The 18,877-nt window shown below is 41.5% G+C and overlaps 2 protein-coding genes across 2 annotated transcripts; both read left to right on the top strand.

Annotated features, from left to right (window-relative positions):
• Positions 1 to 1,429: 1,429 nt before the first annotated feature.
• Positions 1,430 to 5,760, top strand: LOC147209596 (serine/threonine-protein phosphatase 2A catalytic subunit beta isoform-like). Its single transcript, XM_086106058.1, has 7 exons — positions 1,430 to 1,573; positions 2,455 to 2,664; positions 2,761 to 2,934; positions 3,017 to 3,106; positions 3,290 to 3,451; positions 4,952 to 5,070; positions 5,195 to 5,760. The coding sequence occupies exons 1-7, from the start codon at positions 1,430 to 1,432 to the stop codon at positions 5,265 to 5,267; spliced, it is 972 nt and encodes a 323-aa protein (XP_085962184.1). The 3' UTR covers positions 5,268 to 5,760.
• A 4,033-nt stretch (positions 5,761 to 9,793) lies between these two features.
• On the top strand, positions 9,794 to 18,876 carry sfxn1 (sideroflexin 1). Its single transcript, XM_086105699.1, has 11 exons — positions 9,794 to 9,885; positions 11,574 to 11,743; positions 11,823 to 11,993; positions 13,713 to 13,811; positions 13,889 to 13,964; positions 14,242 to 14,327; positions 14,766 to 14,893; positions 14,978 to 15,027; positions 15,144 to 15,193; positions 15,519 to 15,566; positions 15,644 to 18,876. The coding sequence occupies exons 1-11, from the start codon at positions 9,805 to 9,807 to the stop codon at positions 15,738 to 15,740; spliced, it is 1,056 nt and encodes a 351-aa protein (XP_085961825.1). The 5' UTR covers positions 9,794 to 9,804; the 3' UTR covers positions 15,741 to 18,876.
• Position 18,877: the final 1 nt, after the last annotated feature.

Below are 18,877 nucleotides of genomic sequence, written 5' to 3'. Positions count from 1 at the left end.
ATCTTAACCACTTTTCCTGCATACACTTTGGAAAAGCGGTTAAGATTACACGACGAAGATGTATTCTGTACATGTATTAATAACCTGTTCATTCTGTTTACTGTGATTTGTAACTTGATTTGTTCAATAAAGACTTACAAAATAAAAAATAAAAAAATCGACGAGCCCGAGAGGTCAAAAATAAACCGGACATATCTAACAAATACAAGACATTATGTAAAGTTTTAGTCGTGTCATGGGAGCAAAATTCTTATGTGGATAAATAACAAATGCTGGACGTGATGAGGCTGGTGTGATAAATTTTTTCTTCTTTGTTTTCAAGATTAAAATTTCAGATAACATGGGAACCGATGCGTACTATGCAATACAACTAAACTAACACAAAGAAATTGACAAAATCAAACTCCAAAAATTGTTTCAATAAAGGGAGAGGATCAAAACACATTAAATATGAATAATAGCTTCCAAAATCACTATGTAAAGAATTTCTCAAGTGCCAGGTAAATCTAACATGATAATAAAAAAATGTATACTAAAAGGGCCTGTTTTTCAGTTTCGTGTTTTTTTTGGGGGGGGGGGTTGTCAGCCAAAGATTGGATTTTGAAGAAAAAAATTCAAATGTCGTTTTTGCGTGTGTGGTAGATTTAAAATAATAAAAAAATGAGTCACTTTTTCTTTGTTTTCAAGATTAAAATTTCAGATAACATGGGAACCGATGCGTACTATGCAATACAACTAAACTAACACAAAGAAATTGACAAAATCAAACTCCAAAAATTGTTTCAATAGAGGGAGGGGATCAAAACACATTAAATATGAATAATAGCTTCCAAAATCACAATGTAAAGAATTGCTCAAGTGCCAGGTAAATCTAAAATGATAATTTTAAAAAGTATACTAAAAGGACCTGTTTTTCAGTTTCGTGTTTTTGCGGGGGGGGGGGGGGGTTGTCAGCCAAAAATTGGATTTTGAAGAAAAAAATTCAAATGTCGTTTTTGCGTGTGTGGTAGATTTTAAAAAACGAGTCACTTTTTCTTTGTTTTCAAGATTAAAATTTCAGATAACATGGGAACCGATGCGTACTATGCAATTCAAATAAAATAACACAAAGAAATTTACAAAATCATAATATAAATATAAAATAGATTCATGCAGGATTATTAAAACACGTATTATTCAGTATTGTGGCAAGTATTCGATTTCTCATTTTGGCATCATGTCGTGACTGTTCCACATTTTCCAGTAGAGGGCAGGCGAGGCAACAAAAATGAAACCTGAAATAAAGAGCACGTTAAAATGACGTCATTTCTATGATGTAAAACAACAAACAAAAGCAACCATCTCCCTTGAAGTGATGACGCGGGCTAAACATTACTCAAATAAATTCTCACTCAGTAAGGACGTAGTTTGGCCTGCTTATGTTGTCCTCATGCTTTTCCTTTTTGATTTGAAAGGAGGCAGCAACTCGGACATGGATGACAAGTCAGCGAACAAAGAGTTGGATTTATGGATTGAACAGCTCATTGAGTGCAGGCAGCTCAGGGAAAATCAAGTCCAAGAACTTTGTGAAAGGGTAGGACTTGCTGTCAGGGGGAAAAAAAATACAACAACTGCAATACCGTATTTACATTCTTTTATGTCACCATTTTGAATCCACTATCATACTGTCTGTAAATAATGTTAATATTTGAGTTAACAAGTTCCTTCCAATTTGCTTCTTAATATTTGTTACTCCCAACCCTTATCATGAGACTCACTGTAGAAAATGGGGAGATGAATTCAGTGCGGGCCCGCGCCTTAATGAGGCAAAATTTAAATAAGCCTTCCCTCTAACCATGTTTACATATTAAATGTATAATAATAACCCATCCATCCATCCACTTTGAAAATATAATGATGATGATAATAATAATGTCATCAATGAATTGGTTTCTACAATGATTCAGATGTTTTGATGGATGCGTTTTCCAATGGCACCATGCTCAAATTCAAAATAATTGTGCTACACCACCTGCACCACAACTTTAAAACCTGATTTTATCTGCTCAAAAGATTTGCTTACCGGTACTTTCGGTCACCAACTTACCAGGTGCGCCGGCGGCATGTGAAAGCAAAACAACGCCCAGCATTGAAGTAAATCAATTATGAAATAATTAAAAGGAAATTAGAGGCATACAATGGGGCCAGAGAAGGTTGAGTTTCTTCATAAAAACATTTTAATAATTTTGTACTGTCACTTTATACAGACAGTTTTAACATGCAGTCCTTTCTAAAAGTATTGGAACGACAAGGTCCTTGTCCAATTCCCAAACATATGTTGTTTACACCCAGGAAGCATAATAGGATCACCATCTCATCCACTATCATTGACAGTTATAGAAGTCAAACATCCATTTCAACTGGGAAGACTGGCAGGGATGAATTTTAACATGCTTTCTTTGCCCCCATGTCAAGGCCAAAGAGATCCTGCAAAAGGAGTCCAACGTTCAGGAGGTGAGATGTCCAGTGACGGTTTGTGGAGATGTTCACGGTCAGTTTCATGACCTCATGGAGCTTTTTAAGATAGGCGGGAAGCCCCCTGACACCAACTATCTCTTCATGGGAGACTATGTGGATAGAGGCTATTATTCCGTGGAGACAGTGACCCTCCTTGTTTGCCTGAAGGTATAAAAACGAAATACCGCACTATCACAGCTTTTGCACAAAAGCAAAAGACGACTCCTGCCTGCCTGCCTGATTTGGTTGACATTTGGCTCACAGGTCAGATTTCGTGAAAGAATCACCATTCTGAGAGGGAACCATGAGACAAGACAACTCACACACGTGTATGGCTTCTACGATGAATGCCTGATGAAATACGGAAATGTTACTGTTTGGAAGTACTTTACTGATCTTTTTGATTATTTGCCCCTGACTGCTCTGGTAGATAACCAGGTGAGAATCTGCACGAGATTTAGGTGAATTACATCAATGCCATGGGAGTAAATTCATCCTTTTTTTTTTTTGGTGGGGTTAGATTTTGTGTTTACATGGAGGATTGTCTCCTTCAATAGTCACACTGGAAAACATCCGAGCATTGGATCGCTTGCAAGAGGTTCCTCACGAGGTACAGATGACATGACAGGTCTCCTGACAATGTACAGTAAATGCTCAATGTTGAACTTTAGAAATGGAATATTGTAAATATCAAGCGACAGGTGTCCGATTTTAATGTCTGCCGGACATATGTTTGTATTGGACTTTAATGTCTGAGCTAGCATGAACGCCACTTATTTTTCTCCACATTTAGGGTCCAATGTGTGACTTGTTGTGGTCTGACCCAGACGAGCACTATGGATGGGACATTTCTCTCCGTGGTGCCGGTTACACCTTTGGGCAGGACATCTCAGAGACTTTTAACCATGCAAACGGCCTCATTTTAGTTTCACGAGCACACCAGCTGGAGATGGAGGTACAGAAGATTAAATCAAATGGGAACCATTGCAAGTGGGGGGGAGGGGGGGGGGGATCAATCAAAATAAAAAATGTTGACCTCAGAGATAACTAACCCAATTGTTTGGGATAATGCAGAATATATACAGTCAATGTACCATACAAGTTCAATAAAACAACCAGGTTCCCATTTTGAGATCTGCTCAAATTACCTTAACTGACTTAAATAATTAGAAACTAGAACTGGCACCCTTGGTAGTCTATGATCCTACATATATGCGTGCACTTAATGTACTATAAAGGTTGTACAACAAAAGTGGTTCGCAGCACATTTCTCATTGAGAATACCTTGATAGTCCTGAGATTTGATTGTACCCTACACGGATTCCGACACTCCGTGCCGGATGTAGCAAAGTAGCCCCAGAGCGTACTCCATGTTTCATAGTCGAGAGAGAGAGATCATTTCTTGATGTGCTTCATCATTGCGTCTCTGTACACACAGAGGATACGCTTTGCCAAAAGGTTCCAGTTTGGTCTCCGCTGTCCAAAAGATATTCTCCCAGAAGGTTTTGTGGCTCGTCAACATGGAGTTTGGCAGTCCAAGTCTTTTTATTGTAAGCAGTGGTGTCCTGCTTGGTCTTCTCCCATGAAGTCCACTTTGGCTAAAACATTGACAGATGGTGGGATCTGACACTGATGAACCTTGACCTGGGAGGCCTCCATTCATTTCTTGGGAGGTTGTTTTGGATTCTTTTGCTGCCACTTTTCCACCTGCGGCCACATCCGTGGAGATTGGGCTACAGTCTCGTGGATCTTAAATGTGTGAATATGTGCAGCTGTAGTCGCAGGAACATCAAACTGCTTGGAGATGGTCTTAGCGCCTTTACTTTTAACATGCTTGTCGATCATTCTATTTCTAATCTTCAGAGTCATTTCCCTCCTTTGCTTCCTCTGGTCCATGTCCGTGTTACACGATGTCACAGCACAGTGACTACTTATCACGTTTTAAAAAAGATAACTGATTGATTATGAGATCGAAGACACTTGCGATGCTAATTAGAGCAAACACTGTGTCTTATGTGTTGTGTTGTATTATTTTGTCATTTTATGTGAACTGTTCTTTTGATGGTGGCGCGGGCACCCGCAGCGGCTCCTCTTGTTGTCTTGCTGTCTGGTTGAGAGGGAAGAAATTTCAGCACATTTGACAAAAAGATGTACTTGACTTGACTTTGGTTCAAAATGTCCCTACGGTCACGTAATTTTCAACCTTTTCTCGGGGTACAATTATTTTTGACCATTCCTCTTTTATAAATTCTTTACTTTTTAAATGGTTTTGCTTAACCACATTTGAAAAGCATTGTCTGATTTTCACTGGTTAATTGTCATTACATTTTAATTTATTAGTACTCATTGCATGTTTTTCTTTAATTAACAGGGGTGCCAACATTTTTTTTTCATATGCATATATTGATTTGTCCAATACAGGCTGACATTAAAACCCTCACACTTCTCCATTCAGGGCTTTAACTGGTGCCATGACAAAAATGTCGTGACGATCTTCAGTGCGCCAAACTATTGTTATCGTTGTGGAAACAAGGCAGCGATCATGGAACTTGAAGACACACTGAAATGCTCCTTGTAAGTCATTTTCTCACATTCCTTTAGGTTTTTTTTTTTGGAACATTTAAGATTAGATGCCATAATTGGGATTTACACTGACTTCCCAAATTGCACTGACAAAAGATATCCCTTTGCTTGACAGCCAACAGTTTGACGCAGCCCCCCGCAAGGAAGAGCCCCAATCATCGTGGCGATTTCCAGATTATTTCCTCTAAAGATCTCCCAAATGGTGACCACTGGTCAACACATTTGTGCTAGCGGTATTTATGAAGAAGTGGAAGTAGGAGCTCTACCATCACCCTCTGCACGTCAAAGAGTTGCTACGCATAACAATTGTCAAATAGGACATTTACATGACAGCACTTTGGGCAGTGATGTATGATTATCATAGAGCTGAAATTATTATGTTCATTGCACTGTGTTATAACACAGCAATGGCCTCAGACTTTGCACACTCGACAAGAGTGCAAAATGATATCAGTGGTGAAGATGACCCTAATGAAAGAAAAATAATGTTTCATACATTGATGCATATCATGAACTGCCAGATACCATGCAGATGGTGCTCGTAGGCTGCATGAATAGAGTATTCATGTAATCTAATTGGACGCATAGGAAGCGTTCAAATTTTCTGGAATGCCATGACGTGTTCTTCCTTTTTTGAGGGGCAGATGAGTCCCAACTACTGTATAGTGAAACCTCCAATGTCAAAACAGATTTTAGACTTTAACCATTTTTTCTGGGTTTTTTAATATATATATGCTTACACAAAAGTTAACCAAATGTTCAAACCATATGTAAATGAGATTTCATTGCTCTTGTACATTTATTTTTTATGTAAAAATAAAACATTGATTTGAGTTTGTGAAGTATTTCAAAAATCAGTGAACAGTAAGGAAAACAATACAAGACAATAAATAAAGAGAAAAAGAGGAATGTATTAACTCCATAGCTGTGTTTTGATTTTTCTTTGGCTTTTGTGTGGTTCTTTGTAATGGCATCATCGAAAGGTACCAGCATTGTCAACGCTGAACAGTGTAATAGCCACAGTGCCGAAAATGAAACTGAGCGTGACATAGAAAATTCTCTTGCTTCTCAGGACAGTATGCACCCTGTGTCTTTATTAACAGAAGTATGTCCAAAATTAATCAAGAAGTTGGCATGTCATTCATGCTACACAAAAGAATCACGGCACAATTACAGTTCAGTTTCAGTACATTCGCATTTAATCTTTTAAACGCTGCTAGCATTATTCAGGTGCAATGTTCTGAAACGCATTAGAACTGACTAAGTAGTTCCCAACCCCTATATTTAATCACAGTATTAACTTTTGAACGTCATAACATTAGAATGGCTAACAGATAAAAGATCAATATTTTTGATGAACACTTAGGCCTAATGTGCTACTGTATTGCAATGTTGGTCAAGATAAATTTATTCAATTTCAGGTGGTAATTGGAATAAAAAGTTTGAAAACGTCTGAGTGTTATATGTTGCCTGATAGCACAAAAACCAAGGTTGGCTTTGCAAAAACCTTCCTAATTATTTTACAGTCTGTCTCTCAAGTATTGATGACTGTAATTTACTTAATTTTAGTCTTATTCAGTCATACAGTACAATGACTGATCTCTACACAATGTAAAAATGTTTCTTAGAATGATTTCTTTGTGGTGACAGTTGACCATGAAAATAATGAAACCCACTCGAGCACCGGGTGAAAGCGCAAATGCCATTAAACTGGAAGGCCGTGATTCGCATTTGAACCTGAAGCATGGACCTGTAAGGCGGATGTCCATCCATCCATCCATTTTCCGAACCGCTTGATCCTCACTAGGGTCGCAGGGGGTGCCGGAGCCTATCCCAGCCGTCTTCGGGCAGTGGGCGGGGGACACCCTGAATCAGTTGCCAGCCAATCGCAGGGCACACAGAGACGAACAACCATCCACGCCCACACTAGGGACAATTTAGAGTGTCCAATCAACCTGCCATGCATGTTTTTGGAATGTGGGAGGAAACCGGAGCACCCGGAGAAAACCCACGCAGGCCCGGGGAGAACATGCAAACTCCACACAGGGAGGCCGGAGCTGGAGTCGAACCCGGTACCTCTGCACTGTGAAGCCGACGTGCTAACCACTGGACTACCGGGCCGCTTAAGGCAGATGTGCTTCAATCAATTCTCAGAGCAGAATTAAAATTTCTAAAAAGCAATTGGTACAAATAGCAAAACATCCCCTGCAAATGCCACTTTCTTGAAATTCTTGCCACTTCTCTTAGGGGTAAATATTTCTGTCACTTTGTCTTGTGTACGGATAATCCAGTCAGATTGCTTAGTCATTTTGTCAATATAACAGTGTACCCTGGAGCGATGTTCTGCTGTCACATGCCACTTAAACTTGGATGACAACTCCAGTATCCGACATTGAAAATTACACCTTTGTGTATGTTTGTTAGTGCTGCAATTTGGTGACAACCCAGCTCATTGTGATACAGGAAGAACAAGACAACACTGTATAGTACATAGGAAACAGAGCAAGTCTTAAAATAAAAAGTAGAAATGTCAACACGGCGCAATCTCCTGAAGGAAAATTGTGCATCCAACACAGCAGGAATTTTACAATGTGGTCTTCCTTCCTTTGGGCCTAAATTCTCTCCCCCATCATAACAATTATCTTCACTTGCTATAAGATATTTCAGGAAACGGGTTCATCATTGGTTGATCTAATGCTTTACATGTTTCGCTTCATGAGAAAAAGTTGTTACAGTATTGTTCCTCTGCCTTTAGTTAGGTTTGATCGTTAAAGTGTTATTCCTCTCTGTTAGTTAGATTTGATTGTTACAGTACTAGTCCTCTCGATTATTACAGTGTTATTCCTCTCCTCTTAGTTATAGACTTGATTGATACAGTATTCGGCCTCTCAATCGTTACAGTATTATTCCTCTCTTCTTGGTTAGATTCGGTCACTAAGGTGTTATCTCCTCTCTGTTGGTTCAGACACCGGAAAGAAACAATGTAGAAAGTTGTTGAAGGTATCTCCTGCTTACTGTGATTACGATCACCTTTGGTACCCCCTCACCCCGCCACTTTCAGGACCCCTCCAGAGGACGTGTCAACATCAAAAGAGAAACTGTTATCCTTAGTTTCTGTGTTGCAGCTATTGAGGGACTGTGATTTTCTATGAGCACTATTGATCCCAGTCTCTTTCCTGAACATCTGTTTGCACACTTAAAACAACGTATGTAGTGTTGGATCTTATCTTCTCCCTCCTTGGTTGATTAACGGTCCCCCAAGTGTCCTCTGTTGTTCCCCCGCACCTTGGGTAGGTCCCTGTTTGCTGTTAAGCCCCCCTGGGGGGAACTCTCATCCCAGGATGTATGCACAGCGGAGTTCTGGAACTTGCCACCACATCAAATGGTGGGTAGTGGTGGTTTGGTCTCACCTCACCGCTCCCGACTTCTTCCAGCCACACCGGGTCAGATGTCATGTTACTTTCTTTGTTTCCGAGATTTGCATGAGGGGCGTACCTCCCCAACCCTCATTATCATATTGTCTGTATATAATCCCATGTCTGTATTTTCTCTATGCTTCCTGATTCAAATCTGGACCCCTCAGGAGCCCGAATCGATTCGTAAACTGCAGAAAAAGAAAGTAAACCCTTCGAAGGAACTGTTCATCGCCTCCAGCCTTCATTTGGTTAACCAACATCCTCATCATCCGAAATTAACGAACACGCGGAGGAAGAGATGGCCGCTCTTCCCCCAACAAAGTCAAGATTAGTCTTGGAAAAAAGTCCAATGGAAATAGAATGAAATCTGCTTCACGTATTGACAACTTGTTCAATCATTTTGTATGTAAAGACTTATTTGATGAACTGATGCCATATGTTGTGGCATGTGTGACAAATGAACAGAACCATTTTCATTCATTTAAATCAAGATGAAATGAGCAGGGCGTCCCGGTGGTCCAGCGGTTAGCACCTCGACCTCCCGGTGTGGAGTTTGCATGTTCTCCCCGGGCCTGCGTGGGTTTTCTCCGGGTTCTCCGGTTTCCTCCCACATTCCAAAAACATGCATGGCAGGCTGATTGAACTCTCAAAATTGCCCCTAGGTGTGAGTGTGAGCGTGGATGGTTGTTCGTCTCTGTGTGCCCTGCGATTGGCTGGCAACTGGTTTAGGGTGTCCCCCGTCTACTGTCCGAAGACGGCTGGGATAGGCTCCAGCACCCCCCCCCCCCCGCCCCCCCGCGACCCTTGTGAGGATAAAGCGGGTCGGAAAATGAATGAATGAATGACATAAGCAATTAATGTCGAAACAGCAGAGAAGTGAACAATGATTTGGATGGATGCGTTAAAGCATTTGCAACTTGTTCAGAGAAATGAGAAACTGCATTTTGAAGTGACACAGTGATTTGAAAATTGCACAAGTAGTTCTGATAAATTCAATTCTGATGTGAGAAATGTTTCAAAACAAGTAAAAAATGTAAGGAACCACCACGAACCAAAAGGCATCAAGTATGCTTATGTGACGGAGTACTACCGGAAGTTGACGTTAAAACAAAAGCATTTCGTGCAACCGACACACGTTGAAGTTAAATTGTTACTCACGTGTGTTCGCAAGTGACCTCAGTGCTTTACACAGCAGAATCCAGATATAATTACTGCATGTTTCTCTTCGCAATGGGGCGAGTGTTCCTCCTCACGTTTAATTTGTAGCGTGGCTGCTTCCGGTGTGGGGGTGTGCGATGTGGCCGTGTCTATGCGTGTTACTGCTTCGCTAAATTCGCTGGCTGCAGCCTTTCAGGGTTACCTCTCGCGGACCACCAGAGCCCTCAGTGCAGTGAGTAATCCGTGTTTCAATGAAATTGAAATGTGTTGATGTTGGCGTCAGGTGGCAGGGATACAGCGAACGTGTGTGTGCGCGTGCGCCGAGATTGTGTGGATGTGGCGCCTCCATACTAGTTGAATCCTGGACGCACAGCTGCCTGCATCGCCGAATTCACCTTCACTTGTAATTGCATATACAGTATATTTTTTCCCCCCAAACATTTTCTCCCAGTTGTTTTGTCTCAAGACGCGGTGCAGATCAGACTGGTTTGGGTCAGGTTGTCACAAGGAGTGTGTTTAGCACTTCTCAGGGAAGGAGGGGTTAGGTACCCCATCTCTGTAAAATACATGGAAATATATGAAACAGAAGGTGAAATGTGATGTATGATATCGATCGCACGCAAGCAATTGGTGGTTAATGTGTAGCCACGCGGGGCCGTTGTGATTGGCTGAGAGTGAGGGCACAGGCGACCTTGCAGATCAAAGTTCATTCTCCAACATCACCTTAATCAGCAATTAAAAGTATTTATTAACGCACCGTGATCGCAACCCGCGCCGAGCTTCATTTAAAGTACAGCATCAAGCAAACCGGCGTTGTATGCCCGCGCGGGTGTGTGTGCTTCTCCAACCCGTGAGAGTTTAATTCAATTTAAAGAGACCGCACATGCAGCTCGACATCAGTGTTTCATATGTCAGTCAATCCGACCAGCAGCCATGCTTGGTGCAATTCCAGGAGGAGTTTCATCATCCTGCAGCAAATCCTTACGGAGACTTTTAAGTATGGAGTGAAAATGGTTAAAAACCAGATCCGACTGGGAGCAAGGAGCAGAACATGTTCATGGCAGCGCCGGCCAGTTTTATCTGGCTCTGTGTGTGCCTGCTGAGTGTGCCCCTGACAGAAACCATGACGTATTAAAATAATAATTACTGTTTAATTTGCATTGAAACCCTTCAAAGCTGCTTGCGGCTTGGAATGGATGGTATAGAATAGGAAGCGTAGTCATGGTAACATTGTACACAGTACATCACCGCAAGTAAAAATGGCACCCATTTCAATGGTCTTATTTAAAAAGTCATTTTTTGGAAATAACTAGTTGTAGACAACTATAATGTATCGCCACTAATTATCTCATGTGCTGTATGTTCTAATGCAGTCTAGTTTAAAGGGTTATCGATTTACAGCAGCAATGCAAGTCTGTGATGTGACGTATCGAGCAGTAGCATCATTTTAAAATCAATTCGACTAGGAGCCAGTGTAAAGCCTCTTCTACTGGAGTAATCTGTTCTGATCTCTTTGTTCTGGTCAGAACCCAAGCTGCGGCGTTCTGAATGAGCTGCAACTGTTTGATGCTCTTTTCCATTCATTGCAGTCATAAGACAGTTACAATAATCAAGTCTACGAGAGATAAAAGCATGGATAGGCTTCTCCTGGTCTGCTTGGAGCATACATCGCTTCATCTGGATATGTTTTTCATCTGGTAAAAAGCTGTTTTTTCCAAAATATTTGACCCAAGGGTAGCATATACAGCCCAACTGAAAGGTGTCCATGGAGTGACCCTCGAAGGACCTCATACGCCTTGGCCATTTTATTGAATTCAAAGCTTCCAATGGTCACAAAATAATGACTTCCCTCCAAGTAGGACCTGAACCATATTAGGAAATAGTCCTTTTCAATTTAAAGTCAGAATTTCCTTTCACCAGATAAAAATGGCTGCAGAGATCTCTACGTCCATAAACATCAACGAGCCCCGTTGGGACCAAAGCACATTTGCGGGCCGCGCCAAGCATTTCTTTACCGTCACTGACCCGCGAAACGTCCTCCTCACCAAGGAACAACTCGAACGCGCGCACAAAATCATCACCGACTACAGGTAAGCCAGCTGCAGTTACCACAGCCACCGCCGAACACCCAAATCTTGAATTATTCTCCTGATGTTTACCGTCCCCCAGAAAAGGAATCGTCTCCCCGGGATTGACGGAAGACGAACTGTGGCGAGCCAAATATATTTTTGATTCCGCTTTCCATCCGGATACCGGAGAGAAGATGATCCTGATTGGCCGCATGTCAGCGCAAGTTCCGATGAATATGACCATCACTGGATGCATGATGACATTTTACAAGTAAGAACTTGCCAGTTATTACTCTACAATTGCTGCTGCTACTAATAACTTGTGCGACTGGACCACTACACTACCTCTGCAAAAAACCTTTGGCACACCATTGGCACATCAATCGTGGGTTATTCAATGAGTGCATTGTAGCCACTTTATGACCTAAAGACTTTTTTTTCCTGCAAGAATTAATTATATGTGCCTCCACTCGTCTACACACCATATTTTAATTAAGATTGCATTTGCGAAATAAGAATTAAGCAAAGGATTCCATCCATTTTCATTCATTGCTTTTGTACTCTACCGCCCCCTGCTGTTTCACATTGCTATTGTCACAGCTCACCTGTTTTCTAGTTTTGGACACCTCACGCTTGCAACGCCAGCCCAAGGGCACTTTAATGTCACGTATGACTTATTTCAGTATGCTGCCTGCCATATGCACACACAATGGAAAAGTGACTTGAAGAAAAGATTACAGCAGTCCGGATTTCCTAGCTTTGAACTAATTCATTTAAATCTCGTGAGGAATTTTTCACTGATTAATGGCGTCTTGAAGCAATTGAGGATAAACTGAGTGCAGAAATTGGCTGTCATCATCAGAGGCGACATGATGTCTTCTGATGACACATGTTCATTTACGGCTTTCTGATAAGATCAAGCGGGCGGGCACCCGCACAGGAGATAACCTTTTCGAAAAATTTGATAATCAGGCCTTTAATGACTTTGATTGGAATGGAGAAATAAGGTTATAATTAGACATACTTAGTTGTGTATTCATTGTAATGTGAAAAAAATCCATTGGCAACATGTTTTTTCTTGTGTGTAAGTTGCTAGTTGAGGTAATATTGAGTATTTCATTTACCATAGTGGTGATTTAAAAGATGTGAGTGCATCAAATTGAAAAAAATCAAATCACTCCACTTTAAAATGTGCCATTGATTCGTAAAAGTTGATTCGATATAGCGATACATCGGTTGCAAGATGGTTCACGGACATTTAATTTTAAAGTGGAACAATTCCGTTTGATTGCCAATTGATATGGTACAGCCTGGCGGCCCGGTAGTCCAGTGGTTAGCACGTCGGCTTCACAGTGCAGAGGTACCGGGTTCGATTCCAGCTCCGGCCTCCCTGTGTGGAGTTTGCATGTTTTCCCCGGGCCTGCGTGGGTTTTCTCCGGGTACTCTGGTTTCCTCCCACATTCCAAAAACATGCATGGCAGGCTGATTGAACGCTCTAAATTGTCCCTAGGTGTGAATGTGAGCGTGGATGGTTGTTCGTCTCTGTGTGCCCTGCGATTGGCTGGCAACCGATTCAGGGTGTCCCCCGCCTACTGCCCGAAGACAGCTGGGATAGGCTCCAGCACCCCCCGCGACCCTAGTGAGGATCAAGCGGTTCGGAAAATGGATGGATGGATGGATGGTACAGCCTAGTTCGAGAGGGTATGATGCCAAGAGTTTCTTGTTGTCATTTTATAATATTAATGAACCTGCCGGTTCTGTAAATGTGGTGCTTCCATCAAAGATACTGTATATCCCGCCAATAAAACACGATTTGATATTTGATTTCAATATATTTTAGAGTGGAACAATTCGGTTCAATTCGATGCACTCGCTTCTTTTAAGTCAAAACCAATGTTCAGATTCAAAATATATGATCTAATATATACAGTTAGGTAGATATATGATATATGACTTTTAGTGTTCATCGTCTGTTTTCCGCGTTGCCCAGGACCACTCCAGCTGTGTTGTTCTGGCAGTGGATCAATCAGTCTTTCAACGCAATCGTGAACTACACCAACCGCAGCGGCGACGCTCCCATCACAGTCAGGTACGCCAAGAGCCGGCATCATGCCTGGATGCCAGGAGCCCTCTCGTTTACTGCGGATGTGCTTCTCTGGTTTGCAGTCAGCTTGGCACAGCGTATGTCTCGGCCACCACAGGGGCAGTCGCCACCGCGCTCGGACTAAACTCACTGACAAAGGTATCATCATCTAACTCCATTCTACTTCTCATTTTAACGGGCTGACCTCAAGCTCTCGGGTAGTGCTGACATGATGTTGGCCGTGCACAAATAGCTTCTTTGTATGAGAGGAGCCTAATTATTCACGGGGTCGTGCTCTGGAATTGGCGCGTCTCCCTGCCAGCTCAGCCTTGTTCATGCTGATTTATGCTCGGGAAGCTTGAATGCGTACACCATTTCAGAGATAGAATTTGTTCCCCCGCTGTGTTTTTTTTAAGCCTCTTGTCTCCCGCTGCAGCATGTCTCACCTCTGATCGGACGCTTTGTTCCGTTTGCTGCAGTAGCCGCTGCAAATTGCATCAACATCCCGCTAATGAGGCAGAGGTAAGATCTGAGTTCACTGAAAGACGCATCAACTCTTAAGTACAGTGCTTCCCCAACTTTTGTTCGTGTATTGAAATTGCCCCCCCCCCCCCCCCCCCCCACGCACACACAAACACACACTGCCTCCAAGAGACCAAGACGCGTACAGCGCTTCGGACTTTGTCAACGTTAACAGGAGAGGGCAGTGTTTCACTTCAATACATCAACACTCGAGGTGTGTGACATCGTCACATTCCACAGCGTTACTGTCAGAGTTTTCAAACCGAGATACCGATATTTAATACACAGTTAGATCCCAAATCATTACATGTGTCAGGAAAGTTTAACGCATACCTGTACATATTCCCCACAGCAAAGCTTTGTCCTTCAGATGCTGGAAAAGACAAGAAACCTTTTTTTAATTTTGAAGAGTGTTGTGTCTTTGCTCCTTGTCCTCAGAGAACTGAAGCATGGCATTCCCATAACAGACGAGAACGACAACAGGATAGGAGAGTCGTCCAAAGCTGCACAGCAGGCTATCTCTCAGGTTGTGGTCTCAAGGATCCTCATGGCTTCTCCTGGGATGGGTACGAGGAGCTACTCTCTATCACCAGTCATACTCAAAGATGCCTTTTCGTGATATCCTCTTCTTCCCTTTCTTTCCTTTTCAGCCATCCCGCCCTTTTTAATGAATCATTTGGAGAAGAAGGCCTTCCTGAGGGTAAGATGCGAGGATCGACTAAATAGCGGGAGTCAGGTGTCGTTCATACAGTAAGAAGCAACAGAGCATGAGCTATTCATTGTCTTTGTTTTTTTCCTTCTGCATGCTCCTTTCAGAGGTTCCCGTGGATGAGTGCACCAATTCAAGTCAGCCTGGTGGGATTCTGGTGAGTGGTCTTGGACAGTCAAACCGGTTAACTGCCGTTGCTCCCATGAAGCATTTTACACTGTATTATTATCTTTTTTTGATTTGCAAGTGGAACCTCCAAAGTTGGCACCAAGTTTAAAAAAATGTGCAGGGGGGGAAAAAAACAGTTACACAGTCAAACTGCTGTCATTACTGTAAAATCTTGTACATAGAAGTTACTCACTATTCTACTTTCATTATGAAATGTGCCACCCCCCACAATTTTAGAGGAGTATATTTCCAGAAAACGTCTCATTTGTACAACGTTAACACTTGACTCATCCAACTTCAATTTTTGTTTTCAGCCTGGTGTTTGCGACTCCACTGTGCTGCGCGTTGTTCCCCCAGAAGAGGTGTGTCAAAGGCTTAAGTCTGTATGAAATTAGGATCCAGTGTCATTTGAAGAATACTGATCATGTCCATCCTCCAGCTCTATATCAGTTAGTCGCCTGGAGCCTGAGCTGCAAGAGAAAATCCGGGCCAGTCACCCGGGCCTGGAGCGTGTCTACTTCAACAAGGGGCTCTGAGAGCCCCTTCCACCACAGAGTTCAAACGCTGCTATGACCAGGTCGCCGGCCGCCCCTCATTTAGTGTGCCAAAGTTAAGTTTGCATCTGCTCATTTCAAATGAACAGCTTTCTCTTGATTCTCTCAACAATAGTGTGAATTTTCATTTCTTTAATCTGCATTTAAAAAAAAAAATGTTTTTACCACCTACCGTATTGGCCCGAATATAAGACGGCCCTGATTATAAGACGACCCCCTCTTTTTCAAGACTCAAGTTTGAAAAAATACTTTTTGAACACCAAATTAATTTTTATACAGAAAATAATTACAGTACATCTGAAACAAATGATTATAACAATATATTTGAGAGAAAAAGCATGTTATTTTGCCTCATTCAAATCTAAAGTGCAATCACATTCGTAAATGAATGGCTTCTGGTTTTTGAAATGTAAATGACATCATAACTTCTCCCCAGCTGCCTGTTAACCTGGCCGATCTTCGGCCCACTTTTCTCCAGATTGTCACTACGTTTCTCCATTTTCTGTTATCTCTTCTATTATTTTCTTCTCTTTTCCTTCTTACCGCTATTTTTTATTTTTCTTCTCTTTTCCTTCTTACCGCTATTTTTTATTTTTCTTCTTCGTGCTACAGCTATTTTTATTTTTATTCTTCGTGGCAGTGGTTCACTTTGGCCTGGTGAGTCAAGTTCAGCATTCGCTTCATTGATATCTGGCGCCATCTAGCGTCGTGAATGGGTATAATGTCTAGACCCCAAATATAAGACGACCCCATTTTTTCAGTCTTATTTCAATGCAAAAAACACCGTCTTATATTCGGGCCAATACGGTAATTATTTAAAAATCTCTGCAGTTGTGCCAAATTTACATGACCTTCAAATGACCTTAACCAGCATTGCTATCCCCAGATGAGATTGCTTTATTTTTGCTAAATGAGTGACCATCAACAAAAGCTACGTTCTCTCCAGGTAGCCTTGCGTTTTAAATGGAGGCGACCAGTAATGGACCAACTTGGTGCTATTTCAAAACCGTCACAATCTGTTTTTCTCGTATTTATTCTGCTTGTCAAACAAGCACCAGCAACCACTCCTCAGTCCTCATGACATTCATTTCTGCTTTTGTTTTGTTCAACATACCATATTTCCTCATACTGCGGCAGTCAGTTTACCAAACTGCAGTGAGCACCAGGCTGTCACTGCCATGTGCTTCGTGTCAGCATGCTGTTAGCATAAATGCGGCAAGAGTTCATATATTAGCTTATCCTATCGTGCCAAAAACAAAATTGTGTTACTATCAGCTCTGCTACTCAAATGAGGAATGTCAATCAAATAACTAAAATGATGACACAAAAGGCTGAAGTTGCCTGATTTAGAGTTGAAAAAGATTTTTCAGAGAGCTACAATAAACAAATGACATCGTGAAATGGCCCATCTGTAAAATTGAAGGTATTTGGATGAATGCTTCTGGTTTCTTTTTTTTTCAATGCATTGCAAGCATCGAATCAGGGGTCTTATCGGCAGATACTTAAAATGAAGTGACTCAAATGCAAAAAGTGACTGTGGCAATCTTTTTTTTCGAGCTGGACAAAGGAGTCATCAATTTGAGGTGCAGGAGTCATTCACTCAGGGTAGCCGAGGCTTCTATTTGAGGAAATATGGTCATGTTCCTTTAGGATACATCATGGTTTAAACAAGCTAATTTGACATGTTTTGAGCAGCAGCCTCCCGTGAGGATTAATCAACATAGAAAGTCATTTTAGACTGTGCTGAATCATGACTATTCAGTGTTAGTATAGTACGCTAGATTTCTTTTCCTTTTTGTTGTGATTTTGAGTCCTTTGTAGACTTGAGTATTTGGCAACCTTACCAAATACATGGGGTCCTCGGTTATACAGCAACAATGATCTGTCATCATGCAGCCAAAGGCGGCACACTCAGTAAAAGCTGTACTTGGTGTTTTTCATTTTTGTCTATTTACAATTTACAACCTAGAAGTGTTTTTCCAGAAAAATATTTACAGTATTACTGACTCAATGACTGTGCTAGCGTAGGTTAATGAGTCCCGATTTGCATATCCATTCAGATTACATCACCACCATAGGAACACGACTCCGTCATAAACCAAGGACCCCCATGTGCACTTGAGATGGTTTTGGTATCATACAGTGCTCACATTTCCTCATCAGGATGTCATTTAATTGTACGACCCTCTACCAGTGTTGTATAATGTTTCAGAATGAAAGTATAATGCTGTGTATTAGAAAAAGCAAGCACCATCTCACCTACCTAGACTGTGCTTGTCACTTTCCGTCATCCGGCATATGAAGATCCTCAATCTGGCCAGAGAACCGGACGTTTCATTGGCCACTTCTAGAAATCAGGGATGAGGAACCCCCAACACACACACACACACAAAAACACCACCACCACAGGCACAAAACTCACAAGCAAAAATGTTGATTGATTTCCTCTATGTGGAGTTCAAGTGTTGTAATAATTTTATCCAATGACGGAAAATGTTTACATCAAATGTTAGTGAACATCGATTTCATGACCCAACATCATGGTGTGGTCACTGTAAAGATGTTTAATAGTCTCTAAATCTACTATTGTTGTATTGTACCAGTAACTTGATTTAAATAGTGTTTCCAGATAGATGCTTCCGGGTGGTATGACGTGACGTGACTTGTGTTCTTGTCATCTTCAAGGTGAACTGAATGTAACGTTTTCCTGCTACAGACAAGTCTTGGTCCACAAAAGCACAATGTTGGAATGCTGATATGAAATGCTGCACTTTTTTGTTTGGTTTTTGTAAATCCTTCATCTCTGACCAGCTGAGAGAGTAGCACAAAAATCCTATTTTGGTTGACTGATTTACTGTATTCACTTTCTTTACGTAATTGCATCCAATAAGAGCTAATCCCTCTTTATTGCTGTACATCCTAACCTACTACACAAACTAGTGGAAAGTGACAATTAAAAATGTAGACCAAGCGATCATGTGAGGGAGTAAGTCAGATGATTTATGTATTTCTGAAAATGAAATGGCATTTGCTTGTGCAGTTTACTGACTCAATGTGATCGTTATGTCAAATAATAAAGAGCACCACCTTAAGGCACTCGACAGAAGACAACAAAGTAT

The sequence above is a fragment of the Hippocampus guttulatus genome, chromosome 2 (assembly GCF_054856545.1).
Source record: "Hippocampus guttulatus isolate MCC_2025c chromosome 2, RoL_Hgut_1.0, whole genome shotgun sequence".
NCBI classification, from domain to species: Eukaryota; Metazoa; Chordata; class Actinopteri; order Syngnathiformes; family Syngnathidae; genus Hippocampus; species Hippocampus guttulatus.
The sequence above is the reverse complement of the archived record's forward strand: the minus strand, read 5'-3'. Positions and strand labels throughout refer to the sequence as shown.